At 53.3% G+C, this 27,156-nt stretch overlaps 9 protein-coding genes across 9 annotated transcripts; 3 read left to right on the top strand and 6 right to left on the bottom strand.

The window, feature by feature from the left end:
• Positions 1–512: 512 nt before the first annotated feature.
• Positions 513–970, top strand: J4E86_004646 (uncharacterized protein; the record flags this gene model as incomplete). Its single annotated transcript, XM_051445184.1, has 2 exons — positions 513–528; positions 597–970. 2 exons carry the CDS (start codon positions 513–515, stop codon positions 968–970), a joined length of 390 nt encoding a protein of 129 aa, XP_051303281.1.
• Positions 971–1,583: 613 nt separating this feature from the next.
• J4E86_004645 (uncharacterized protein) lies at positions 1,584–3,245 on the bottom strand (the record flags this gene model as incomplete). Its single annotated transcript, XM_051445183.1, has 2 exons — positions 1,584–3,037; positions 3,086–3,245. 2 exons carry the CDS (start codon positions 3,243–3,245, stop codon positions 1,584–1,586), a joined length of 1,614 nt encoding a protein of 537 aa, XP_051303280.1.
• A 1,717-nt stretch (positions 3,246–4,962) lies between these two features.
• Positions 4,963–6,506, bottom strand: J4E86_004644 (uncharacterized protein; the record flags this gene model as incomplete). Its single annotated transcript, XM_051445182.1, has 2 exons — positions 4,963–6,126; positions 6,180–6,506. 2 exons carry the CDS (start codon positions 6,504–6,506, stop codon positions 4,963–4,965), a joined length of 1,491 nt encoding a protein of 496 aa, XP_051303279.1.
• Positions 6,507–7,207: 701 nt separating this feature from the next.
• On the bottom strand, positions 7,208–8,646 carry J4E86_004643 (uncharacterized protein; the record flags this gene model as incomplete). The annotated part of the gene is made up of 8 exons (XM_051445181.1): positions 7,208–7,233; positions 7,286–7,320; positions 7,374–7,496; positions 7,551–7,785; positions 7,832–7,959; positions 8,124–8,356; positions 8,402–8,409; positions 8,463–8,646. 8 exons carry the CDS (start codon positions 8,644–8,646, stop codon positions 7,208–7,210), a joined length of 972 nt encoding a protein of 323 aa, XP_051303278.1.
• A 522-nt stretch (positions 8,647–9,168) lies between these two features.
• J4E86_004642 (uncharacterized protein) lies at positions 9,169–9,782 on the bottom strand (the record flags this gene model as incomplete). The annotated part of the gene is made up of 5 exons (XM_051445180.1): positions 9,169–9,333; positions 9,396–9,496; positions 9,608–9,641; positions 9,693–9,731; positions 9,780–9,782. The coding sequence occupies 5 exons, from the start codon at positions 9,780–9,782 to the stop codon at positions 9,169–9,171; spliced, it is 342 nt and encodes a 113-aa protein (XP_051303277.1).
• Positions 9,783–9,960: 178 nt separating this feature from the next.
• On the top strand, positions 9,961–10,265 carry J4E86_004641 (uncharacterized protein; the record flags this gene model as incomplete). Its single annotated transcript, XM_051445179.1, has 2 exons — positions 9,961–10,056; positions 10,107–10,265. The coding sequence occupies 2 exons, from the start codon at positions 9,961–9,963 to the stop codon at positions 10,263–10,265; spliced, it is 255 nt and encodes an 84-aa protein (XP_051303276.1).
• Positions 10,266–11,757: 1,492 nt separating this feature from the next.
• Positions 11,758–12,618, top strand: J4E86_004640 (uncharacterized protein; the record flags this gene model as incomplete). Its single annotated transcript, XM_051445178.1, has 1 exon — positions 11,758–12,618. One exon carries the CDS (start codon positions 11,758–11,760, stop codon positions 12,616–12,618), a length of 861 nt encoding a protein of 286 aa, XP_051303275.1.
• A 9,384-nt stretch (positions 12,619–22,002) lies between these two features.
• On the bottom strand, positions 22,003–22,844 carry J4E86_004639 (uncharacterized protein; the record flags this gene model as incomplete). Its single annotated transcript, XM_051445177.1, has 2 exons — positions 22,003–22,599; positions 22,653–22,844. 2 exons carry the CDS (start codon positions 22,842–22,844, stop codon positions 22,003–22,005), a joined length of 789 nt encoding a protein of 262 aa, XP_051303274.1.
• Positions 22,845–24,681: 1,837 nt separating this feature from the next.
• On the bottom strand, positions 24,682–26,633 carry J4E86_004638 (uncharacterized protein; the record flags this gene model as incomplete). The annotated part of the gene is made up of 3 exons (XM_051445176.1): positions 24,682–24,954; positions 25,054–26,400; positions 26,454–26,633. 3 exons carry the CDS (start codon positions 26,631–26,633, stop codon positions 24,682–24,684), a joined length of 1,800 nt encoding a protein of 599 aa, XP_051303273.1.
• Positions 26,634–27,156: the final 523 nt, after the last annotated feature.

Genomic DNA, 27,156 nt, shown 5'->3' with positions numbered 1-27,156 from the left:
CGCAAGCTGCTCGGTCTCAATATGCGCCGCAACTACGTCGCCAGCTTCCAGATCTATTTGGGTCGTCGTAATGGTACTTCGTGCAAAGACGAATTGACTGCAATGGCGCGACGAAATGCAGCAGAGTATTATAGGCCGCTGCCAATAAGTTCAAAGTACTTCGCAGCAACCTGAAGGTGCTGTCCGCTGCTAGGGATCGTTAAACCTTGAAATAATTTGAGGAAAGAGATGCGAGCCTGCCGAAGAACTAGTCCACGTGCTCCATCCAAAAGCGGTTATGCCTCGGCATGATCGTTTCAAGGGTCTCGGCCCACTCACTCATTCACATGCTTCCCCAGATTCGCAGCTGCATACATCATCACTGCTATCACAAGCCTCCGAAGCTCTTATATACCCCAGACTGTTCTGCACTCGCGACTTCGACTCCACAAACCTCTTCCGCCTAGCTACTATCGCCATCAGTCTCTACCTGCCCCCAACGCGCATCACCACTCTAGCAACACATCGCCAACATGTCTCTCAAGAACGGTATGCACATGCCGACCCTACGAAACCTCCTATGGAACCTAAGAATAGTGGAACTAACACGCGTCTAGACGACTTCCCCGCCTCCGCCGCCTTCGACGAGATCGCGCAAGCCCTTTCCGCTTCCGACGCCGACCGCAAAGACGCCATCAAGAACGGCAAGGCCATCTTCGCTTTCACACTCAAGAACAAGGCCGGCGCACAAGAAACATGGTACCTTGATCTCAAGGAGACCGGCACGGTCGGCAAGGGCCCTGCTCCAGCGGGCAAGAAGGCTACCGCCACACTGGTGCTGAGCGACGAGGACTTTGGCAAGCTTGCGGCCGGCAACGCGAATGCTCAGAAGCTGTTTATGAGCGGGAAGTTGAAGGTCAAGGGAAACGTTATGAGCGCGACGAAGCTAGAGCCTATCTTCAAGAAGGTGCAGAACAAGGCTAAGCTATAGATGCGAGGCTGGAGTCGAATATGTATACCATTTCAAGCAGATATTCGACATACTTGGAGTCTGCTTCAATACACACGTTTCTAATGCATGTGTGCTCAATGACTAATCGGATGCGAATTACTGACATTCTTGCGCTGCTATACTTACTGAGCTTTAGGCGCGGACATGACCTGTAAACAAATGTACGGACACCTTGCAGGTACGGCAATGCACGAGCACAGCCTGGAGTCGGTTCCTCTCAAAGTAGACATCCAAATCACACTGAACCGATGCGATGAGCGCAAACACAAGGTAAGGACCAGAAGGAAATGTCATTGAAGGATCGTAAGGTCATACTATTCTACTCATACCATCGTAACTATGCGCAAACGTGATTTTCGGAGTAGTCGTAAAGGCCGTGAAGACGTCGAAGTCGTAAAGAGCGTGAGGAAGACAAGACAAAGGAAAGACGAAAAGAGAGGACATGAGAGGCCGTTATCCGAAACCCAACAACAAGAACGATAAAGACAGAAAGCAGACGCCATAAACCATGCCCGAGGGGTATCAACCGTGACATACCACAGCAAAACTCCCTAGTACCAGACAAGAACCCAGGAAAACAAGCACAGCTACTTCACCTGACCATGACAGGCGAGCTGCCTTTCCAGCTCGAAAGATGCAGGAACCTCTTGCCTCCACCCCAGAAGCTATCTTTCTTACTTGACTGTCGTGGTCTACCCAACCACCTCGACAGCGCATGTTCTCTCCTCTCCTTTCCACTAACCTCTTCAATGGCCTGTTCGACCTCCTCAAGCAACGGGCCCATGACCCGCGGCTCGGCATCAATAGGCGAGAGCATAATGGGAACATCCATGACCTCTTCTTGGTACTGCTTCCACCGATCGCTCCCTGAGATGGTAGTCAGAGGTTCAAGCGCGAGATCCCAGTCGCCCTCGCGCAGCTTGACGTCTTCGAAGTTGAACTCGCGGAGGGAGCGCTTGTGCTTTGTGATGAAGTCGCTGATTTGCGCGGAGTCCATGAGCGCGTTTTCCAGTTCCATGACGCGGAGGCGAGGGAACTTCAGGGGGCGGGGACCATTGGTTTGGCCGCGGAGAGAGGGGTGAGTGGACTCCTCTCGGCTGGGAAGCATGCAAGGTTCACGGTCGAGTGAGAGGGGTGAAGGGCCTCGCTCGCCTTTCCAGCGGAAGAAGACACGCGTTAGGCCGCGTGAGAGTGTGGCGAGGTAGGCGTGTAGGATGCGGAGGTGTTCTAGAGATTGGGCGCGGGTGCGCGATGAGCTTGAGTTGAAGGGTATGCTTTCCATGCAGATTGAGAGGCGACGGATTTGACCCCAGCGCTTGGCTGAGGATGGTGTGCTGCCGAAGCCGTGCATGGGGTGGAGGTATAAGAGGCCACCAGGGTGGATGGGGTGGAGAGAAAGAGCAGAGAGGCTGTACAATGGAGCGCGCTCAATGGCAATGCGGAGAGAGATGAGCGCATAGTCGACTACACCTCGTCGGTGTCGAAGTGAGCCAGTAGATCCCGGACATGAGACCTTGAGATGCGTGAGGTTGATCAGTTCAGAGAAGGCGGCGCAAAAGGCAGGGACATTGGTCGCGGCATGGAACAGTGGTGGGTACTGTTTGATGAGCAAGTCCTGCATCTCCCAGCTGCCATACTTGGGTGCCTTGTCTTTGGCCGGTCCATGTTGCGGTGTCTGGACTTGAGGCTCGTAGATGAACTGCTTCTCCGTGCCAGTGCACGGATCGATGATGGGTGGCAAGCAGGTCTCTGGGCCATGTGGCATGTGGAAGGTAAAGGTCTTGACGTGACGGCCTATCCTCGATAGCGCTTCGATGCGCGCTGGCTTGGAAAAGGTCGATGTCTTGAAGGTCACGGTCATCTTCTCAAAGAGTCGTGGCGCGGCTTTCGATGAAAAGTCATGGCATACAAGGCGGAAATTGGATAGGTCTTCAGTTTCCATGTGATCCAGGACGTTGTCGCGGCAGGCGTCGTTTAACCAGAAGCGCAAGAAGACTGAGCTTGTGGAGAGGACCAGGTTGCAGATGGAGCCATTGGAACGGATCGCTTCATGACGTTAGGATGAGTGCGCGCGCATTGCGACGGGGTACTTACATCGTCCATCTACTGTCGTCGCAGGTGTCAATGGGATCTCTCCAAACAGTAACTTGGAGCTTGCGCGCGATACTGTTGTCGCAGCGCTGGCATAGCTGTTTTGGCTCTCACCCGAATGTGAGCGCTTCAGTGGCGGTGGCGACGATCGCTGTGAGTACATGTTGTAATAGTCGAGTGGGTCGCATGCAATAGTGTTGGTTCGTAAATAGGTCGTTTATTCTTCAAGGTATCAATCTCGTGGTAAATCTCAAGTAAATCGTAAAAGTCGTTTCAAACATCCAGCATTCGAAAGAGTAAGAGCGAAACCTCAGGAAACAGAAAATCCGACGGGACCAGCCACGACCTCGTCCCCAGCTGTATTTACCACAGCGCGGTGCATGGTCGCAAAGCGGGGCCCAACGCTACTACACGTGAGCTGCAGGTGTGAGTCAAAGGTCGTTCCCCTAGATGCCAACGAGCCCGCCACCGGATTCCCAACTCTTAACGCAAAGCAGCCGAAGAATTGATCAGAAAACGCGACCATCTCGCGGTGGGTAGACGTGTATATATGGTGTTAGACGCGACGATTCGACCAAGTGGTCGAGTGGGGCTGCAGCCTGGAGCCGGCTTGAAACGTTTCACGCATTCTGACCAACCGGCTCGAAGCATGCACGGGATAGTGTATGCGGCGCTTGCATTAGTCTTGCATCGTGTCTGCATCCGGGTCTTGGAAGCTGTGGCTAAACAGTCACGACTGGCGGTCAGCGATCCCGTCGCGTGCAGGGCTGTTACTCATCCCGTAAGTCAGGCACGACGCGTCTGTTAGTGCGCACAGTGGGCTCTGGACGTTGCTCTGGAGAGTCGCGATTCGAGGACCACAACAACAACAAATGCCGTGCTTGCATTGGTGCCGGCTATGCGCGTCTGTTTGAAGGGTGAAGGCTGTTTTGGACCCAGCTATCGATAGCTAGCCGGAAGGCGCGTCTGTGGCTAAGGCAGTCACGCAGTGTCAACACCACCAGAGTATCGTGACCGCATTGTGTCGCGTCGAATGCACGATACAGCCTTGGAAGTGGGCGGCAGTGTCTTTGTTTGTGGTTTTGGTACATCCGATACCTACAGCGCGTTTAGCAATGTTGCTCCCACAGACGCGTCTGCGCAAAGCTCGCAACCACAACAAAGCTAGCCGTCTACCAGTGGCACACCATGACCGCGTTAATGCCTCACACGCCTCACTTGATGGCTGGTGACAGGCATGGCTTGCATAGTGCCATTCTGCCGCTCTCCACCGATCTGCCGTGTAGCTTCACCGGTCACACGGTATGCCCCGCACCTGAACACATCTATCCAAGAATGTCGTCTAGACGTACAAACGTTTTGAATGATTACATTGAGCTACAAAGTGATTCGGTATTAAAGCCAACTGTAACGATGAAAAGCTTGCGACATACACCATACTACAATATACTGTTTCAGATTGCTCCGCCGACAACTACAGAAAACCTATTAGCAAGGGTGATTACTGGGTAGAAAGAGATCAACCTCCGCCATAGAACTGCTGCATGCCCCCCACTTCGGTTGCAGCACGCATGCTTCTTAGGCCGTTCGCTGCGGCCCAAAGGTTCTTCTTGGTCGGATGTGGCCCGCCTAGACTCGCTCATCTCCTACCATATCGCCACTTCTCGACGCGTCCAGGGTGCTGATCCGCGGCATAGCCCTGTTCCTTGACGTTTACAGAGGAATTCGTTTCCTCTCAGGTGGTAACCATTATATGGTGTCCATGGAAGGCCTTGGCGGTGATTCGTGTTGATGTACCGACAAACACGAAGTGTAATCCTCAGGGTGCACAGCAGCTAGACTTCAGGCTGTAGAAACGAACATAGGCGTAGTATACGTCTTCATCGTCTCTTTTCGTCGGAAAACCTAGGCGCGCCTTCGGGTGCAGGAGGGGGCTGGTAACTACCTCTGTACCCATTGATCGGGGGAAGATCCTGTCCAATCGCGTCCTCGTAGCTCGGCGGCGCATCGTCATAAGCGGGAGCATGTTGGGGCTGTACTGGCTGCCCAAAAGACGCGTTAGATGCGTTGAAACCTCCTTGTGTTGGCGTTGTTGGTGTGTGAGCAGCTGCTTGGGGCGGTGGGGCAAGTGTGGTGGGTTTGTCTGCAGGGAAAGCACCTTCCAAGAGTGCTTTGGGTGGCGCGATGCCCGAGTAGACCTTGACTGGTAGTCTGAGGGGTAAGACAATGAGCTGATCTTCACCGTGCTTGTAGCTCCCATAGCCAACGCCAACACGTATCTCCAACTCGTAGAAACGCGCGAGGTTGCAGGACGTGAAGGTGGGTGGCACAGTATTGGGTACCGGTTTCCCAGACCAGTACTCGGCATTGATGGGCACTTCCGTATCGAGAGGGTCAGAGGGACTTCCAATGGGAATGGCCATGTTACTGAAAGAGCACAGAATCCAGCTGTTCGACTCTGTCCGTGACACCTCATGCGCGCGTACCTTGGTATACCCTATCAGCTCAATCTGGAGCATCTGCAGATATATGTTCTTTGTGCGCGCGCTGACATTCTTCACAAGTAGTCTCAGCGGCAAGTCTTGGTTGCTAGTGAGAATGGCAGGATTAGGCAATCGAGCATCAATGGCTATCCGAGGTGGCACACTGCCTGTCGTCGGTGATGGCGGAGCACTTCCTGTCGAGTTCTTTCTATCAAAGAAGCTCATTCGTTTGCCTGCCGCTACGCTGGGAGCATTCTCAAGGAACTCATGTTGTCGCCTCGCATACGCCTCGCCGTCTGTCTTGTCGGGTCTCGGAGGTTCAATCGGAAGGAAATTGAAGTTCGCAATTGCCCTGGGATTCTCCTTGAAGAACTGCGGTCTGTTTACTGTGACCTTGACAAAGTATCGTATCTCTGCCTCCCCCGGAAATCCACCCAGTGTAGGAGGTAGTGTCGCCTTTACGTGTTGTGTCGGTGTCTTCGCGAATTCGGGTATCGCGTTCGAAAAGGAAACGTTGGAGATGGGGTTGTTCGTCTGCTGGCATTGCGTGTTGAGAGGAAGCTGAGAGGGTTGTTAGCTATATGCGATATGTTGACGTGTATTGCGCGTTGTACCTTGAACTGGAACGGGTACTCAAAGGACCCGGCGTTGATGGTGAAGGCTGCCTTCGGATTCTGGGCGACATCTTCGGGGCGCACATTTGTCGGCCACACCACCTGTGTCTTGTACAGGAACTTGTGAACTTCCAGCACTGGTCGCTGTTTGTCTGGTCTGTTTGGATGTATAGGTGCCAGCAGTCGCGTTCTGCTTTCGCCCTCTAGCTTCACGATAATGCTGCTAATGTTGGTCGGATTCGGCACCCGCAAATGGACTCTGCCTTGGATGACGTCGAGATTGGTGTAGTGCTCGTGAGGGTTCTCGAGCACTATGTTGACGATCATCTTGAAGGTTCGCGTTCAGGATTAGTGGCCAGTATTCCAATGTTGCTTCCAGGCACCGGGTGGCTAGGTAAACGGGTAGTCGCGAAGCTTGTAGAAGTGAACCGACATGTCAAGGATAAAGGTTGTAGCTGGGGAGCAGACGATCAATTTAGCGCATGAAGTCAGTTGGTGATGCAGCGGCTAAGCCTGGGGAACGCGTGTCATGTCGTAGGAGTGTTTGCGATGCGGGCTGGGCATCTCCAGAACGGATGCCCGCGGGGTTCCTTCTGCCTGACCAGGGTCCGTCCCCAACGTCATAACCCAACGCGAAGGCTTTTCAACGCAACAATCACCCAAACCACTCTCTTGCACGGCTTCTGCGGCAACGTTCAAGGTTGTACCCTGAAGAGAGTATCTTTTTGCGTATTTACTTAAACTTTGAGTGTACATATTCGGCATGCCATGTGCCCATTTCGGACAATGTGCCGGACACAGCCACAGCCATAGCCGCACTTCCGGGCTGAAGCTGACCCCTGTCTTACATGAGCATCGCGTCGTGTGACTGGGCGCAACGCTTCCTCAGCTGAGGCTCATTAATCAATAGCCTTCTCTCAAAGGGCGGAGCTGAATTCCACGACGACGCACAAGCTTGCTCAGACGTCAGATACAGGAGGACCAGAACGCATCCACAATTGCGACTTGTTGGTGTGCATCTGGCAAGTTCACAGATCTTCTTTGGCCAGCATATCTGTGATCTGTGTCAGTGATCTGTCACCAAAGTTTGGACCAGAGCTACTGACCGCATATGTCAAGATAGAATGCAATGGCATTGAAGCTACATCATGGTCAGCTCAAGTTCAGCAGTCGTTGTGAGCGTCGCTTCCATACTTGCGCTTGCTGCCCGTAAGCTCCCAAAAGAACCACTTCAGCCGGTTCGTCCAGTTGATCAGGTCGAGATGGCTTACACCAATCAAGGTGCCTTTGTAGTCGCCCCACCGACTCGACTCGACGCTATCAACGTGGTTAGTTGTCATTAAGCGTACCAAACGCCAGCCGTCCACGCACCTGACCAGGCCATCATTGATGCCCTCCTTTGCCTTGACGATACTGTGGGAAGGCGCAAAGACGGACCATCGAGTGGGTTCGAGAGATGCGCCATATGAGTAATACTTGACATCAGGTATGTCTGGCGTCTTGGGATTGAAGTTATTCTTCATGTACTCTTGCGTGAGTTGGGAGAAGGCGCCAGTTTCAAGACCGAAGTACTCCATAACACTGTAGACACGTTTGATTCTGCGTGCTAGAAATAGTTTAGTAGAAGCATTCAAGAAGTATCACTGACGTACGACCGATCGTCTCGAACATGTAATCTGCAAAAGCAGAACCCCTGTGTGGAGTGGCTATGGTGGTCAAAGAGAGAATCTTGAAGTCAGTCGGCCGGAGCTGGCTGATCATGTATCGTGAGTCGAGACCCCTACGTGTATTTAGTAACTGCACTGCGTGGGTGTAGGCACTGATTACCCCTAAGTAGAGGTCAGTCACTCATTATTGTATCATATCAATGTGTCAATACCATGCTATGCCTATGAATTGTTAGTGGTCTGCGATGCAGCATCTCATTGGGTCAATTCAGCTCACGCGATAATGTTGACCTGCTTTCCCTTCGCTTTGAGCGCAATGCTCTCCGCCAGTTTCGCAGAGCGCGCCTCGATACTGCCACTGGCTGGGACCGCAGCCACGATAACCTCGATGCCCTTGTGCGCCAGCGCATCTGTGATGCCACGCCAGTATTGTATGCCAGGTATGAACTGTCCTGCGAGCCGTAGTTCGTCGAAGCCTAGCAAACCGTGTGCAAGGACTATGGTGTGTTTCTGGAAGGGTCAGGGGTGCGATGTGCGAAGGACGAAAGCACATACAGGTGCATCTACTTTTCGTTAGCTACTTTCAGAAGTTGAGTTTGATAGTGGCATGGCATACCATATTTCTCGCGCATTACAGCAAACTCATCTACAATCTCGCGACCAAAGTCGGAGATGCGCGGATCTTCTTTGCGACATTGCGAGCCGCTGAATTGGCGTGTCGCATTTAGTGGTGAGAGTATACATGATGTGGTTCTGTATACAGGCGAGCGAATGGTCGCTCGAGCACAGATTCGTATCATTGGGTACAGCGCATTGTTTTGCAGTCTGGGGACGCGTTGATGCTTGAGCGATAAAGTTCCACAGCAGTGACGTAGGCCCTCGGGAAGCTAGGACGAGCGTGGGCCAGGGTCCGCAACGAGTAGAGAGGTGCAGCAACAACTAAGATATGAGGACTTGGTCTGCTATTCACACATGCGAGGCTAAGAACACAGTACAGATGCATACTTCTAGGACGTCACCAATGTAGTTGTATGCGCTATACAAGCGTGTCGGGTTGGTGACCTTGGAAGACTGGAATGTATTTCACGATGGACATCAACTCGACCATTAAGCCTAGAAGAAAAAGGCAAGTTGAACTGGAGTACATTCACCAAACTCGCAGCATATCGTCTATTGTTGGTATGTTCGAGGCCGATAGATCGACCTTGACTGTCTTGGGTCCGTCAAAGATCATGTACAAGGAGCGCTCTTCTTCATATGTCTCCTCAACAGCATCGCACCAGTCTGACTCCACGCTTCATCCTACCACTTGTGTTGGCGCTCTAGTCCTGCTTGCCCGGTGGCTTGGGGTGCGCGTTTACGACGGCCTCGATGAGCTGGTCGACGACCTTGCTGCCAGACTTGTTGCCAATCTCGTCAATCTCCTTGACCTTGGCATCTGTGTCCTTCTTTGCGTCCTCTTCAGCCTTCTGGTTGCCTGAGCTGTGCTGCGCCATAGTTAGTCTCCCACTTTCGTTACGCGTATAGTAGGTCGTCTCGGCCGACGCACCTCCTTCTCGAACTTCTGGTATTCGGACTCCTTCTCTTTCCTGTAGTCCTCGATCTCCTTCTGTGCTTCGTTTCGGGCGTCCTTTACTCGCTTCGTACGGTCTGGGTCGGTTAGAGTGTTGAGACGGCTGGGTACGTCGGGCGTTGTTTACATTCTCTTGCTGGTGAGTGGTTAGCGACTACCTGAACAGACAAGCTTGGGTGCTGAAATACCTTGCTGAACAATCTTCTGAGCTTCGCGCTCGGCCTAGGTGCGGTGTGAGCTATGCGGAGGTTGTAGTGGGTTGCGCTGCCTTACATCGAGCAGGGTCTGGATTCCCGCGGAGTTTTGGGCGGACTGTAGCTGTCAGTGTTCGCCCCGACATCCTGCTATTGATGTCCTCACCATCTTGAGTGCTGATTTGCGGGGATGTTGGTTATCACAGTGTAGAGTTGCGGAGAGGCATGATGCAGCCGTCGACTTGGCGGAAGGAGCTCTAAGGCCCGAGCTCCCACCCGCAGAGAAGCCGCTCCAACTTTACACAAGGCTCCGTCCCCAACTTCGCCTTTACTCCACGGTCCCCGCCATGTCTCGAGCGTCGCAGATCACACTGGCGACTACGTGCGTCACCGCAATCGGTACCGTAGCATTTGTGCATTGGTCGCAGAGGAACGACAAAGCCGTGAGTACTGCGGAACGGACATGGTCCAGGAATTATCTAACTTGTATCAGGCAATGCACATGGGCGTCATCCGGGACTTCGAACAGCAACGAGTCAAGCGCGAACGACAGGCCGACTTCGAGATGCAGAGAGAACTCGAGCAGGAATACAGGAAATACCAGACAGTGTCGGATGGAGGCCCCGCTGAACCACCACCGCAAGCACGATGATAGCCCGAGTAGACCATGTCTGCTGCGCAAAGCCCGGCAACTCATAGGCATAGCGCCACATCAGCCTTGCTGCCCGCAGATACGGTCACGAAGTACCAGGCCTACCATGTGCCCTGGCTGCGCCACCGTTGAACCCAGACCAAGGGACCGGCGTATACATAGCCCTACGACTATCGGTGGCCCATCAACGGCTCGAGATGCGGAAACTCCATTCGCATGTGCAGTAACAACATGTAGGGTCGCGCGAACAAATCAACAATTATATCGTAGAAATTGTTCACAATGAGGACCAGGCGCTCGACGGACAACAAAGAGCTTTACTGAAGAAGCAGGCCGGCGGAGGAATGGAGCATGTGGTGCGGCCATTATCCAAGTATCACGAAGCATCGTTTACCGTTTAGGCGTCCTACACCGCAGTACGATGATACTCCGTCACAATTGCCAAGCCTTTTACTCCGGTCCTGTCGTTAATCCTGCCACGATGCTGCCCATTGTCAATACCGGGTTGTGCCAACAAAGCATCATGCGCTTCGAGATCCATACATGCAAGACACAACATTCATTGTTATGGTTCGCGCACATTGATGCGTGCAGTCCCACACACCCAAGATTGCGTTCTTGGCGTTCGTTGTTTCCGCGCCGTATGCCCAGAGCACATTTGCGCACCAATGACGAGATTCCATGGTAGTGATTCATAGCGATTGCAATGCCTCCCGCTAGCAAACCACATCGAGGCGCAATCGGATATTCGGCAGAGCTTGCTCTCTGGTTTGTTGGTCATCCAGTCTGTGATGCGTTTGGCCACACCTCTGGTTCGGGAGGCTCGTTTAGTGCCTCGGCAGATCAGCAACCATGAGGTCATATACCCTGAGTAATGCGATGCACTTGATCGATTTGCACGTCATGAATATTCTACAATGAAGACTTTCAGGGACAGACTCAGGTTGTGGTCGAGAGTGAGAAGGTATCCAAATTGTGTCAGGCGTTTGTGCAGCATTGCGCCCATTCGAGCAGATCAACGGCGCTTTTACAGCGTATACCAACGGGCGCCCAAAGAAATCGCATGCTTCAGCCACAAAAATCCATAGGATTTAGCCTATAGCATGGTCAGATCGGGAACAACTGGTCAGGCACCCAACTGCCTGCTAGATTATGGCGTTGAGCTTGGCTGGTATGGTGGCGGGTCGCAACCGACTAAGCTTTACCCTTTGCCCCAGGCTTTCTTTGATGACGCAGGGCTGTGCAACCCATGTCTTGCGCCAGCACAACATTAAAGACCCACGCCTGCCTCTTCACAAACCCGTACATTGATCCTACCCTATACCTAGCAACTCCGCTACACAATCACACTGCAAACATCTTACGTTTTGCTTTCTCATACCACACTACTATCACATCCCTGTAGCTTTATCGGTATTACCTCGACCCGAGATCTGGTGTCGCAAATTACATCCGCGATTCTCCTGTATCACCGTCACACATCAACATCATCATGAAGTTCTCACAGATCCTCACCGGCCTTGTTGCCGCACAAGTAATCAGCGCCGCCTCGATACCCGAATCCAACGCCCTCAACGTCCTCGAAGAGCGACGAGTTGTTCCTCCCTCCGAAATTGTCTCACCAGACCACACACTAGAGCGTCGCAAGGGAGGCGGTGGTCGTGGAGGTGGTGGCGGAGGCGGTGGCAGTCGCTCGGGTGGAGGAAGCAGCGGTGGCGGCTCTTCAGGACGTACATCACCCTCCTCCAACGCTGGTGGCCTATCCTCCGCTGGATCAGGTCGACCGCGCACTTTCGGCGGTGGACAATACTATGGCGGCGGTGCTCGAACACCCTACACCGCTGGTTCGAGAACGCCCAAGGGACTCGTCGCCGCTCCTCTGATTGGAGTAGCCCTCGTAGTGGCCATCATGCCCGGCCTGTGGCTCCACAGCGCCTACCCTTACTATTACAACAACCCCTACCGTTTTTACAACCAGTCCGCGACCAACGACGATGACGACAACGACAATGACCGGCGCGCACTGTGGACACGCCAAACGCAGGGCCGCAATGAGTCTCTCCCCGTCGTGTGCTTGTGCGAAGAGGAATTCGTCTGTGGATGCGACGAGAACGACGACCAGCAATACCTCAACGATCTTGTCGGCAACGGCAGCTATGCCGCACTCAACAAGACCCTTGTCACAGTTTCTGATGTCAATGGCACCAGGTCTCTTGTTCTAAATGGTACCCTTGAGAAAGGCACCACTGCGCCTGGTGGCACCGACGACAGCGGAGCTATGAGCTTGAGTGCCGGAAAGCACGTCGGATACTACGCAGTTGGTATGATGGTACTGGCTGGAGTCTTGATGTAAGACCAAGCAACGCTCGACTTCGCGGATGGGAGATGTATAATATGACGACGTTACGACCATTTTAGAAGAACACCGGGGGCGTTTGGAGGATTTTTTCTTTGTTCAGCGGGATTCCTGTCAGGATAGGACATTTGATCCCGCCAGGCTTGGTGGAAGACATGGATATACCCCCAAGTCGATTGTTCTGGCTTTATCTGCTTTGAGGACCTTCATACGTATCACTCAATAATAGACCCTCTCATTTTCAAACAGGACGTTTGCCCGCTGTGACTTATCGTAAGCTTTATAAGCTGTTAACCCTGTTGTGATTCCTTCGTGTCGCCTCGGGCAACGAACGGTGTTGGGTTGCTCGTCCTGTGTGCAATGATTCCGGTCAAAACAGTGACGCCTTGCTACTGACTCATAGGTCGTTGTGACTTCGTGGAACCAACATGCGGAGGAGCAACCGGACATTTGGAGATAAAGAAGGCGGTGTATCCCATGTATAGAATGATGCAAGTGGGATATCGTATCCAATGTTATCCAAAGAACATACGAACAGCAACCGGATATATCTTCGCCCTGTTTCCGGTGAGTGATAACTAGGCAGTGCCGACATCGTTACAGGTCCCGAGACACTCGCCTGGTACCGTATCTGCGGGAACGATGGGCGAGATGGTGCGTGGGGTATTCGAGCGCATGTAAGTCAGCTGACGCGGGGTCTAAGCGGTGAAGTGGCACATCGTACAATTGCTACTTAGGAGCATATGAAGCGATGGTCTGCCCGGACATGCGGTTCTCGCTTGTTTGTACGGGCGCATCGGTGGAGCGCGATAGGTCTACGAAGCGCGGGGATATATCGGTAGTAAGGCTGCTCTGTCAGCTTGGTGGCGTTGACAATATAGCATCTTTGTTCTTTGGCTAACCTATTCCATGAATGCTGCTGCATTTTCTACATACCAATCGTGATGCCTCGGCAGGTCATCGTGACTCTGCTAGCGTTGCGTTCCAAGGTCGCTCAAGGAAAGGGACACCCGGCGCAGCACAACGGTGTCACTCTATTTTGGTTGGTACCTAAAGGTAGATGGCATTACGTGCGCTGGTCGCAGGTACGGTCGGACCTGCGTTCGCTGCCCGCAGTCATTTCACGGTGTCACCTCTTCCCTTCACTAGCTGAATTGTGTTCGCAACGTTCAACATATACCTAAGTATTCCGGAGGTGAAGTCGGACAAAGTTGTCTGTGCAGTTACGAGCACACAGTGACTTGATCGGACCGAATGGAATAAGACAAGCACGATTGCATCATGCTCGTCTCTTGGTGGACCAGTTGTAGGGTTGGGGGCCGAAAGTTCTGATGACTGCTGCGGACCTACATTTTCGTTTACTGAAACAAGTAACTATGGCATGGGGCCGGTGTGGCACGCACACTTTCCAAAGCGCTTGCGGCCATGCAAAGGGTGATGGTCGTGAACGTTATTGGAGATGCGACCGGTAACCGCAAATGAAAACCTAGGTGGTGCTGCATCCGACATACTGACCGCCACCACGCGTTCCCAGGAAACGGGAGGGTGCATAGGGCTGCATGATTGTCGAACGTTGCAGGTCAGCCTCGAGCCGTGTAACAAGCCAGTGGCAGGGTCTTCAGCCCTAACAGGGGATCGGAAGCAATACTGGACCAACCAGAGGATAGCCACTGGGTAGACGAGAGTGTTTCGATATGATAATGACGCGATGGAAGCTCTTGAAGCTATCCGCATCTGATTGTATCAGCGGTGTGCTCAAACACTTGACGTAGGTAAAGGAACTTTGCATGCTCGACAGATGCAGAAAGTTACTCAGTCATGGAATGTGACCAATGAGAGAAGCGGATATGCATCTGTTTTCGAATCGTCGACGTAGCTCTGGCGTCGGCCCATAGGTCGCCAGGCAGCACTCAGCTGGTCAGCCTGAAGCTCCAGGCAGTCCCGCCCATGGACTTCAATGGGAAGTTGGTGAAGACCGTTAGCTTGCGCAGCCATGTAAAGTAATCGGCTTTGCGATTGAGTAAACCTGGTTCATTGGAGTGTGGTGGATGGAAAAGGGCGGAAGCACCAAGAATACTTTGTACTGCCAATTGCCCCGCAACGGACACTTCCACGTTTATTGGAGCGCAAGGACGTGCACGTGCCTCCTCCTACCCCAGCTTCGACTTCCGCGTTGTCGGCCTGCCCACGCACTCTTCTTCTCACGTTAAACCTTTTGCTCGGTAGCAGCTCCGACCCGCGCGACAGGCGCCACTGGCCAAACGATACTTCTCCAGCGAAACCGCCGTGGTCCGCGAAGAGGCCCGAACCTGAGTAATCTACGTCAGAAATGACACTGCCCCTCCTTGCCTACCAACAGATCGATCGCTATATCAGGGAACGTGGCTGGGACTAAGCGGGTTGTCAGATGCGATTAGAGTCACGCAGCTATCGTGACACCCACCTCATACACTACGTACCGATTTGAACATGAACTCTTGTGCGGTATCGTGGCACGTTCACATGGTCCGCGCGCTACAGGGGTTTTGCAGCCCCGGTTAGCTTCTACTGCGCTTCCACACCCTGTACAGCTCTGCTTTGCTGCGCGCCCCGTTCAAGCCTCTACTGATGTGCTCAGCGAACCGGCAAGATTAAATGGTCTTGGCCACTGACCAATTAGAACATGGGACGCACCATGCACAACAGCTGAAGAGCCTCCAAGAAGCGAACCACCAACCCCTGCTGGATGTCAAGACCAAACCTTTTTCCCTACCGTCAACAAGCTAACGGCCACGATGGCTGTGTTAGTTGCCTCTGGGAATCCCATCTTAGCAGCGTCCGGCTGACTGTGCACTCATCCCTACACTTGGTCCCCGTTGCCTGACGGAGCTGCGGGTAGTCAACGATGCCTACCGGGTGACCCACACTGGCCTATGCGTCCGAGTTGACTTCACGCCTATCGCTATATATGCTACCGCTTGCCACGTCGAGTCAGGATTCATCACTACAAGTCTCAGTTCACTCTTGTCAACACATCTTCTTTTGTACCATATCGTTGGCATTCACGCTATCCAGATCTTCACTTTCCCTGGGCCACTTCACATTTGGGCACTATTATACACAATCACACACTCTTCGGCATGTGTTATCAAGTCATTGAGCGCTATTCGGTCTGCCGGTGCTTATACTACAAACACGCAATCGATCCATGCGCCGCCCATGGTCAACGAGGACATGGGATCCAAGAGAAGACAGTTCTCGTAGGCTACGCCTGCAGCTCTCATAGCCACCATCGACCTCAAGTCTATCATGCCGGTGTTCTCCCAGATTCCGGCTATGGTAGCGGCGGGTTTTCTCCGGCATACCTACGATGAATGCATGAGGTTGTATGTCCACAACTCACATTCAGCTGCGAAGACGGGCTATCATTCCATCGCCAGGCCGTTTGCTCACTATAACACACAACTATCTTCTCGAGCTGGTTACTCAGTGCTGTATCTTCAGCCACTTTACGTTCGCATCATTTCACACTTTCGACGATACACGCATTACCATGGAGTTTAAGAGGGTTTGGATCGACATGATGGGTTACACGCATGGAACACGGGAATGAAGGAGGAATTGGCGTTTTCTTTTGGGTCCGCACAGTAACATCACGAGGATATGGGAGTCATCATAAGAACTGGCGTGTTGCGCATGCTTTGGACAACACCAACTGCTTCGGTCTTTGTTACATCAGTAGCAGCATCGACTGTCCACGTCGTGTGGTATTCTTACTTGCAGTTTCTACTTCAATCGTAGCGTTAACCTTCAATGTCATTGTGCTATTTTTACGAGCACATTTGAGTCTGCCTTGTGCAAGGCACCACCCCAATTAAGCCCACTATTCCTAGACGGAGAAATTTGCTCCGTTCGGCCCCGATACATGACTTGAGTCAACACGAGAACTTATTATATGTAGTCGTAATGATTTAGGTCTACGTGATAGAATGAAGCATCGTAGCGTGTTCGCAAGTGCATACAGAGTTCCGTGAGACGTCATCTTCGCCAAGCAGACCCACCTTTGGCGGCCAATGCACGTGCCACTTCAAGGGTCACCGCCATCTCCATGAGCAGAATGAAAAGTATACACCTAAAACTCGCCTTATCCGTCGGTGTAGAAACCGTTACTCCCCACCCCACACTTCAGTCGTCGTATCACAAATTTGTAGTCTATCTAGATCGCGACCACGCCCGATGGTGCTTGCAGGACGACTCACACCCCGGCCGCTTCCGACGTCGCCGGTGAACGACATTCGGCATTCTCAAGTCTCGGCGAGTCGGATCATTGCGCCACAGTCGATCGGAAGGCCTACATACCGTGAAGGCGATGCACCTCGTCATGACCCACGAAGGCCGTTGCTTCCGCTGCAAGCTCACGAATCCACCCTGTAACGGACCACGCGTAGGCTAGGCGCAGGGCGAAGGGGTCACATTGCCGTAGCCAACGGTACCGCGACTGCCGCTGGATAGATCTAGGTCTCCCATTCTCGTATCCGTGGATTGAGGCTTGCGTGGCAACTCTACAGTCATAGCTTGAAAGCTAGGCATCCATTGCTTCTCACCACCGGTTGGCTGGATTTCCTCGATGCCTTCATCTGCTCGCCTTGCTCTCATCATGTCAATGCTATATTCTTGTGCGGGATCCAATATTTCCGGCATGCTAGTGCTGCTAGTTGGGGTCGAGGAAGCCCATTCTCCAGATTCGAGCCAACGTGGTATCGTATCTCTAAAGCTTCCTAGTGCTCCGCCTATCAGCTTGCCCAGCTTCAAAGACCCAGACTTTCCGTATGAGCTAACATTTCAAGCCAGGTTGCATTACTCCTTAGGCGCGTTTTGCGCAACCCTTCCCCTGTTGGTCATCTCCAACAATCGACCTTGGACAGTTGTACACTAGAGCGGGTATAAGATGCGTCCTAGCCGAGAGGCTCCCGAACGGACGCTGCCGAGACATCGATTCAGCCTTGTGGACTGCTCGCGAGGACGCTGGGTGGTCGGCTGTTGATCCACTGCGGCAAGACGGGTCATGGATCCATTGCCATCCCGAATCTACCGTCACCAACACGCTGGTGTCACGAAAGACCCCTGCATTAGCTCAAAGCCTACAGAACGTGTTACGATTGGAAGTTCAATGTTGTACATATCATTGGAGATGAGGCTAATACTTTGAGATGCATTAGCGCTGCTTGTTTTGCCTTATCTGGTCATGAGGCATTCTAATGTCCTCATTCGTCCAGGTTGGCTCCAATATTCATAGACCTACTCACCATCGCACTGTTCTGGAAGTCCAGACAATTATTACGCCCACGTTCACTGACCACCAAGTACTCAGCCCCAGCTCTGCATACTTTAGGGCCTTCCAGCATCAAACAAGTATCATACCCCAGATGATCAAAGGATAAACCGTGCCGACTGGCTTGATCAACACATCGAAAAGATATTGGGAACCTCGGCATCCACACCGCGCACCAATCACATTCTTCAAACCCAATCGCCTTGGCACCAAATCCCGCCTTACGTGAGCCTGCCCCTACAAGCGTTCTACTAGCGTACACTGGGCCATACTCGCATACCCACCAACCACTCCATGCTCCACTTTAATCAGTCACTGCCTCCACATGAGCCTCTTCTGGGAAACCCATGATAAGGCTTAGTGGGCGTTTCCATCGTGGCGAGCGGGATCCGGCCAGGGGCAAACGCTCTCGCGTAGTACCGATTTTAAGCCAGCGGCGCAGTCGCGTGGAGGCTGATTATGGGGCTGGAGCATCTTGCTAGGGATGCAGGCGGCCTTGCAGCAAGGCGTGGTCATGTGTTATTGAGGGACCAAGTGACGATTCATTCGTTAGGTGACAATACTCGTAATATATGGACCCAATACCAATTAGTGTATTCTTCTAAGATACAACTCTTCTCGATGGCAGTCAGCATTTTTCCCGCAATCTCTTGTTCTCTCCGTTTAGCTGCGCTCCAGAACTGAGCCAAGGTGCTATAGCAGCGCATCCAATCGAAGCTTGCCCAAAGCAGCGTCTTTCATGACCCATCTACTACATCCGAGTCACCTCATTCCAGGACGATTGTCTCGAACTTCGGCGACGCTTCAACCCATCTCTTCAGATAAACCCTTCCAATGCCCAGTCTCCGGTATATGACGTCGCCGTCTTCTTGAACTGGAACCGGCGCAACTGCCATTACATACAACTCAGGTATGTACTTCCAATCGTGAATAGGACTGCCGTCGATGCCAAAATAGCTCAATCCTTCCCAGTGCTTGACAAATGCCCTTGCTTCCTCGGTCTGTTCCTGCCCACGAATAATCATATCATAGGGAGACACTAGATCTTTGCAAAAGCTGGGTGTGTCGAAATTCACGTGTCTGGGACACTCTACCAGATGCGCTTCCGGTTCTAAATCGATGGTCCCGTTTGACGAGCACATACATCCAAAGAACTCGCTGAGCGACGAACTGTCAGATGGTGAATCGAAGCACGGTATTACTGGCGGGAATATATGGCCCTCAGGGTCTACTGAGAGTGCAATCAAGTCTACGTCACAATGGTCCATCTTTCGGCTTCCATTACTGTCGACAAGACCTTCATCGAGCTCTATGGCACCTGCAACTAGACCATTGCTGCGAATTAGGATCGTGACATTTTCTGGATGTACCCAAGGCCGTAGTGTTTTCCTTCTCATTCGGCTGCTTCGATCCAGTGTGAAGGAAGCCTTTTGTGTATGGACTATGGTGCGTCTGGTGATGTCTTTGAAATTACCACGAACGCTTTCAAACAGTTCATCTGCTTTATACTCGCGAAAAGCATCTTCCCAGTATCCAGGGAGATCGTCGTCAGACCACCTCTCCTCGAGCCGTTTCTCGTACTCCGTACTTGAACAGTCGATTTTGAGATAGGATGGTGGTTTTGAGCGCACGCAGCCAGCCAGCCATGCAAGTGCGGCTACAGCGTGATCGTTTCCCTCTCTTCTAACTTGGCATGTTCGCTTCGGTGGTCCAATAACGACCTTCACCACCCTGTCTTCTTCGTAGATGAACCTGCCCCAGTAAGCAAGGCTATAAGAATAACAGTACTTCTGGTAAAACCCGATGGGTCCTCCAACCGATGTCCAAGACCATGTGGGTATGGTATTCTCTTGTTCCTGGGTTCTTGGTTCAATCCTCGGCCCTTGCCGTCGCCACAGAACACTGCGATCGAAGTCGTCAATGGGCACTCCGTACGTTGTTCTATTACCATGTGTAGCATACAGTATTCCCGAGAATCCGCGCAGTCTATCAGATGAGTGCGTGAGCGACTTGTCCGTGTATGTCTCCAATGCGTCGAAGGAATTTTGTAATCGATCATATGTGGATTGTTGTACCGCGGGTGCTTCGGTGTATACATCAAGCGAGCCGGGTTCCGATCTGTGGCCAACGTAAAGTCCATGTTCAGTGAAGAATATCATGGTCGTTGACGACAGGTACTCCTGGAATGTCCAAGCACGACTGCTCCACGTAGTCTTGTGTAAGACTTGTTTGAGATCTGGTGCGGTTTTCACCAGCTGGAGGCGACTGTGAAACTTCAGTTGTTTTTGCTCTGCCCTCGCCCGGCTCACCCCCAGCAATCCATGTGCTGCATCGGAACCTGCAGCTGCAACAATGGTCAAGGCTGCTTGGTGGTATAGACTTGCCATCTGCTCTAACTGAATTGCTTCCGCGTGCAGTTCGTCTTGTATTATGCAAAGTCGGTCTATCCATAGGAATCGATACTCCAGCTGTCTGCATACTGTGATAGCATCTGATATTGTCGAGGGTAGGTCAATCCTATCCAGGCTACCGGGGGTATCAAGGTCGCGCAGATTGGTGCGCAAGGTCCGAAAATCTTTCGCGGAGTCTGGTCCCCACACATACGATAGGGCAACGAACTCGGCTTCTCGAGGTAGATGTACGATGCACGCATCCACGACATCTACCACGCGAACGTCTTGGAGTGGTTTTCGTAAGAGCAATCCTCCAGGGCTGTCCTCCGATGATCTCAGCAATGGTAGGCTTCCGAGCCAAATTCGTTGTTGTCTCCAGTCAATATAAGGATGGAGACGCGACATTAGTGCTTTGGTGTTTTTCTCTGGCTCGAAAGATGATGACACCCCTGCATTGAAAAAGGCACGATCAATGAGTCGGTGTGTTGTGTCTACTATACATTCGTGGTTGCCCGCAAAAGGCTCTTCTTTGCCATTAACACTGACGAAGAACATGTAGAGAATGCAGCGCACGAGTCCGTCGCCGCTGTCACTACGAAGTCTGAATTTGACGCTATCGGCATCTTGGAGGTCCAGTGTTTCTCCGTATCCTCTACTGGAGTCTTGCGCCGCTGAGATGACGGAATGGCAAAAGTCGCAATGCCCCTGATTGTTGTGACAGTGTTTGAGGTGGCCGTCCCATCTTATTTGGCCACGGCAGGTGAGCAAATGCCAAATACGGAAGTGATGACAAACCTCGCACAAGCGTAAGGAAGGATCCAGCTCCGTATTATCGCATTTTGGACAGGGCTCATGGAGTAAAAGAAAGGCGTCGTCATATCGAAAAAAGCCTTCAGTATCCATGCCATGTGTACTGAGGCGAATCCCATTCAACTGACATGTTTGACAATTTACGTCCTTTCGAGTGGCTTCCATAATGATGAGCGCAAGGACGAAGATCAGGGTTCCATGTGAGGGGTCTCAGAAATCGGAAGATCGATGGGGTAGGTGGATTCCAAAGAGGTGACGTTGTTGTGTTGGTGAGAGAGCGGACCGAGAGGGGCAATGAAGATGATGGTGTCGCGTCAGAGCCGTGGCCTGAACCTGTTGAGCTAGGCAGTTACCCCTCAACGAACGTGGGGAAGCTGCGACAACCTGACCTGACGAGGTCACGGTGCACCCTGCCGCTTACAATATCTCAAAGTCACTTAGAGTGCATATTTGAAAAGCGATGTATCTTTCCGCGCACGAGCGCATGCGGATCCGTAGATTTAATAAACTATAGACTACATGAGCGTGCATTGGCACGATGAGAACATCTAGCGTGTTCTCTGGGTGGCTTGTTAAGCCATTGTCGTAAGGTGCAGGCAGTTGCCTCGTTTCCCCCCCAGCATAAAACCCATGGGCAGCTCCCATACCAGCGGCAATAATACCCGTCATAATATCCCAAAGAGCGGAAGCCAGCCTCTGAACATGAGGCCGGTCGTAGTTGATAGAACAAGATAAGAAAGAAGATTCGTAATCATAATATGCACAGAAGAAAGAGGTTGAAAAGGCGCATCGGCACACTGCGATAGAAGATGCAAGGATGCAGGTGTCGATGACGGAACAATGGTATCCAGGAAGGTAGTGAGGCACTTAGGAGCGGATGACGACACCCTGGCGGCGGGTGGTCTTCTCCTCGTACACGTACTCGTCCTCGGAGGAGCAGTCAGATGAGTCATCAGAGTATCCGCAGCGAGCACCACCGCAGTCGAGCTTGACGCGGTCACCAGCGCGGGTGATTCCGTAGCGTTCGCATGTGCAGCATGAGCTACCAGAGCTGACACTGGACGGGCTGGAGCTGTTGGTGGAGCGGCTGGTGAGCGAGGGAACGTCGGAGCCCTCGTCGGAGTCGTAGTCTGAGTCGTCGGACGACTCCTCGATTTGCTGCTTGGCAAAGCGGCGGTTCAGATCCTCAAGAGTGGTCTTGTCGTACTGGGTGTTGATGACCTGGCGGGTCTCGTGTGGGCGCTGGGGCTTGGGCGCGACGATGCGCTCTGGGCTGAGGCCACGGCCCTTGGGGATGGTGGCGGTCGAGACGCGGCGGGACTTGCGGTCTGAGCTGGAGGTGGTTGTCTTGGAGCTCGACTTGGCAGCGGGGATGTCGATGATGTTAAGCTTGCGGCCAGTGGTGGGTTCGGTGGTGTGGTCCTTAGCGGGGTCGTGCGAGACGTGGTAGCCGTCGATGATGTACTGGGCAGATGTTAGCTTCCAGTTCACCATGCAGTGCTAGAGGAGAGACATACGTAGTACCAGTAGCGCTGTCCCTGCTTCAAGGTCTGTCCTTGGAACTTGAAGCATCCGACCCAGCCTCCGGACTTCTTGGGGTCCTTGGAGAGCGGGAGCTGACCCTGGTAGCCGTCCCAGGAGCCGAGCAAGTGCACGGTCTTGCAGTTGGAGGAAGTGCGGAGAGTGAAGTTAAGCTGGATAGCGGCCATTGTGATGTTGTTTCGTTCTTTCTGTTGTAAAGATTGGTATTATGATGTAATCGTTTCTTTCGAATTCGTCCGATGCCAAACTAATGGATAGACGTCAAGATTGCTGAAGAAGCTGTGTGTTGAGAGTTCCGTAAAGGTTTGCGAGTATTGCGTTGTCGTTGTGAGTTTGAAAGTTCGTTTCGAGCAAGTAGAACTGTGTATTACGTGAAAGTGGACCGGCCACAAAGAATTGGATTATTGTAAAAGGGTGGGTATAAAGGTCGACGGTGAGGTAGTGGGAATTAAATGGCACCAGGCCTGGAGAGTAGAGGGGGAGAAGGGGAGGGGTAAAAAGAATAGACAAAAGACGAACACAACAGCTCTGAACTTGACACACTTGCTGAAGAAAAAAAGACGAGATGTGAGCGGCGCCAGGCCTACTTATCTATAGACACAGCATCGCACAGCTGCTGAGCGACCATTGGGCGTTAGCGAGGGGCTGGCAGGCCGGCACATTGCACTACGCCAACTATGGGCCAGGTCTCGCTGGACCCGGTAGCGATTGATTACCTGCGCTGCGTAGACACGCCATGTTCGCAGGGTGTAAGCTGGTAGCGGGTGTGGAGAGCAGTCTATCGAATGTACGGCGAGCGCTTGATGGTGAAGCGGGAGTGGTGGGCGGGCTTAACGTGTGTAGCCGGGCGTCTTGCTTCTGCGCCCTCATTCGCCAACGCGGGCGGGGAATACATAAGTGGGCCGTCACGTAGCGCACGGGCTTGGGGTGAAAACACCACACCAATGAGCAGCAGAGAACAGGAGAGCCATGTGATGCCGGGATGTGCAAGGTGCAGATAATCGCCTGTCACACTGCATAACAGTGCATTTTCGACGGGGGAACTGTGGCTCGAGGGCTGACGACAGATGCAGAGAAATTTGCTTTCCAAGGCTGCTACCTTGATCGCGCTGCAGCTATCCTCCCTGCCGCATAGAGACCTATTTACAGCCATTCTGCATCCGCATCTCGGCCTCTGCCCAATCACTGGAGCTGTGCTCATATCCTCCATCACCTAATGTCCCGAATGGGGACAATGGGCGGCTAATAAACTTAGTGGCTTGCAACGCCGTCCAACCACAACACCACATCACCAACCTCAGGAATGCTGGAGGCGGAGCGAGCGATTTTTACGGCCACACTGCGGTCACAATGTGCGCCATGTGGAGGAAAACCGGTGTCTCTCGTGATGATGTGCAAAGGTGCATGTGAAGACTAGAGATTGAACGAGCGCAGAGTTGTCAGGAGGAATGACGGGCGGGCGGGAGGATTCAGGTACGCGAAGCGACCGAGGACGATAACATTATCGATGCCCGACTATGAGCACTTCCACCAAGGCATGTCACTGCGTCGGATACGCAGCCCCTTGGGCACACAAGAAGCAGGGGAGATGCTGTGTTGCTGCTGTGCCATGGCCCATTCGCACGATGAGGTAGGTCATTTCTCGTGGACGTCCTTCAAAATCAAGACCGTTCACAGTCGCGCATTGACCGAATCTGTGCGAGCTCATGAGTGGGCCTGGCGAGATTTGATAGTCCAGCCGAGGAGGGCCTCAGGATACGCGCCGTTACCCAGTGCATAAGGGCCACAAACGCACTGGCATCTATGACCTACCCAATAGAGGAGAGCATGGGTCACGCCCATCATTCACTCCACCGACCGACTCCTCAACATGCAAGCCTCGCATATAACTGGAAGCCAGTTGATGGCATGATCTTGCATGACCAGCCGCCGATGCAGCCTCGAGTCGCTATCAAGTCCTAGTTCACGGTGCCATCGTGAGGATCGCACATGCTCCAACCTAGTCTAGCAGCCTAGAAGATTTGCCAGCTCCTCTGGCGTCAAGGTGCTTTTTCTCCTCTTTGGCCTCCCACTGATTCGTGTCTTGACGGGAGATCTAGGTGTCCGCTTCTTAGGGTTTTCCTCGGACACTTCGGTGCTTTCGTCCGTCTTATTGGTGGAGATGTCTCCGTCGGTTACAGCGGCTGCTTCCGCGGCCTCTCGTAACTTGTCTTGGACCGATAGCTTCGGCGATCGCTCGTCGGGATGGGCACGTGGGCTCGACAAGCGCTTCTTGGTCTGTCGTAAATTGTCAGATCTGTTGAGGGATGGGTGTGATGCTGATGGGCTGGAGATTGTGGAGGGAGTGGACGTAGAGGGAAAGATGTCACAACGTACATGGCGTGGTCTGTCTTGACTTGTTGGTCTTGACGCTCGTTCTTCTGAACGAGGCGGTTTGGCTGCAGAGGTTGGCCGACTAGCCTTCTCCGCATCGACTAGACCTATCCCAGACGTGTCTGCGTTCTCTCCGTCCACCTGAGACGGTGTATTCGGTATGGACGCTGAGAAGGCGACTTTGCGGGGCGATCGACTGGGCGACTTGTTGCCGTTGGTCTCCCTCAGCGCTGGCTGGCTGGGTTGCAACTTGATGCTGAAGACATCGGGCCCGGTTGTCTTGTCTGGTCTCGCGTGTGGCTTGGGTGAGGGCAGGTAGACGGCCTCCTCTTGTTCTTCTGTATTGTCCACGTCTTCTTCTAAGGCTGAGCTTGCAGCTTCCTCGGCCTCGCTTTCTTCATCAATCACGGAGAATCCTTCCCTATCGACCGTCTCGAACCCTTCGCCAAATCCTAGTCCCATCCTAAGCTCCTCGAGGTCGATGGTGTCCCCATTGGTCATGCGCTTTCGCCAGGAGTCCATGAGGAGGAACGACTCGCGCAGCCGAGCCTCCATCTTCTCCCAGCCGGCGCGTAGCCTGTGAATCTCCTCCTCGCGCATCTCGACCTCGTCCACTGCTACAAAGTTTGGATTTGTGAGGAGGTTCTTCAGGTTGTCCAAGACCGTGTCCATGTCGTCGGCGAGAGTCTCGTAGTCGGTAGGCAGCGTGTGCAGCATGTCCTGTTGCGTGTCGTCTTGCTCGTCGCCCGCGACCGAGGCGTCGTCTGCGTCTTGTTTGCGATTGACTTCGGGCATGCCTTGTAGCTCCCTCAGTGTCACCAGAGCGCTCCGCACGAGGCCGATGAGGTTGTCGTTCTCGTCGCTCAAGCTCTGGCTCAGCTGGGTCAAGAACTCGGTCGTCTCCTGCTTCAGGCTGTATTCGGGGTCGTCGACATTGGGCGACTCGTCGCGCGCATGGCCCGTGGCGGCGCCCAAGCCCGTGCTGCCGGGGTTGATGGTGATGCTTGCGCCGACGAGGCCCGTCTTGTTGCCGCGCTGCTGGCTCGTCAGGTGGCTCTTGAGCCGTGCAATCTCCTTGTCGCGCTTGCGCACGTCGTTGGTGCAGCTGGTGCGCACTTGGTCGACCGTCGTCTTGAGGCGCTGCATCTCGGCGCGCAGCTTCCGCGCCGACGACTCGGCCGTGTGCAGGGCTTTGCGCGCCGACTGCTCTTGCGCCTGGGCGAGCGAGAGCTGTCGCGATAGGTCGGCATTGCGGTTGTGCTGCTTCTCGAGGGCGGCCGTCTGGCGCGTCGACTCGGCGCGCAGGCTTCGCAGCGTGTCGGCGCTGGATTCGCGGTATTCCTGGTCGCGCTGTCTGCTCATTAGGACCCTCCCCACCAGAACGTAAACGTGCATGTGCCTACATCGCGCTTCAATATCAGGTCGTGCACCAGGTTGATGATCTGGGCCATGGTGGCCTCTTTCCCCCCTTCTCCCCTCGACGGATGCGCAAACTCAATGGGCGTGCCATTGCGCAACAACCCCCGCGCAAGCAGCAGGTTGTTGATGTACGTCGACGCCGTCTTGAGATTGTACGAGTCCATGGTGAGTGCAGCCGTCGTGGTCGGCTACCGGCGGCGTCGTCGGATGTGGCGGCGTTGTGAGCTTGTCGGCCACTGTTTGTTTATCCCTGGGTTCCGATGCCCAGGTAGGAGGTAGAAGGAGCAACCGAACAAGCACGGACCTACGCGTTCCGATCCTTCCGCCACGACTCCATGCAATGTCGACGTGATACGACGACGTCCACCTTCAGCCAGCCCGTCACAGCCGTGCATGCAGCCTCTTCGTGTCCTTCTCGCATCATCACCATCGTTGCATCCGCCTGCACCCGGCTTCACCACCACTCGCGCTTCAGCAATTATCGTGATTACCAGCGACATACATATACTTCTCTAGCGTATCTGTGCGTGACTCTCGTTTCGCATGGCCCAGAAGTTTAATGCCACAGACGTGTTTTTCCCCTGAGATCGGACTCGGACTCGGTCCCACCATCAGCGCACCCCACCATGACCGTCGATGACAATTATACGCACTGCTTGTCTGACAAACCTTCGGGTTCCGAGACTG

This window comes from Alternaria arbusti (assembly GCF_024043155.1).
Source record: "Alternaria arbusti strain BMP 1465 chromosome Unknown scaffold_5, whole genome shotgun sequence".
Lineage (NCBI taxonomy): Eukaryota > Fungi > Ascomycota > Dothideomycetes > Pleosporales > Pleosporaceae > Alternaria > Alternaria arbusti.
This window is presented reverse-complemented; position numbering and strand designations above follow the sequence as displayed.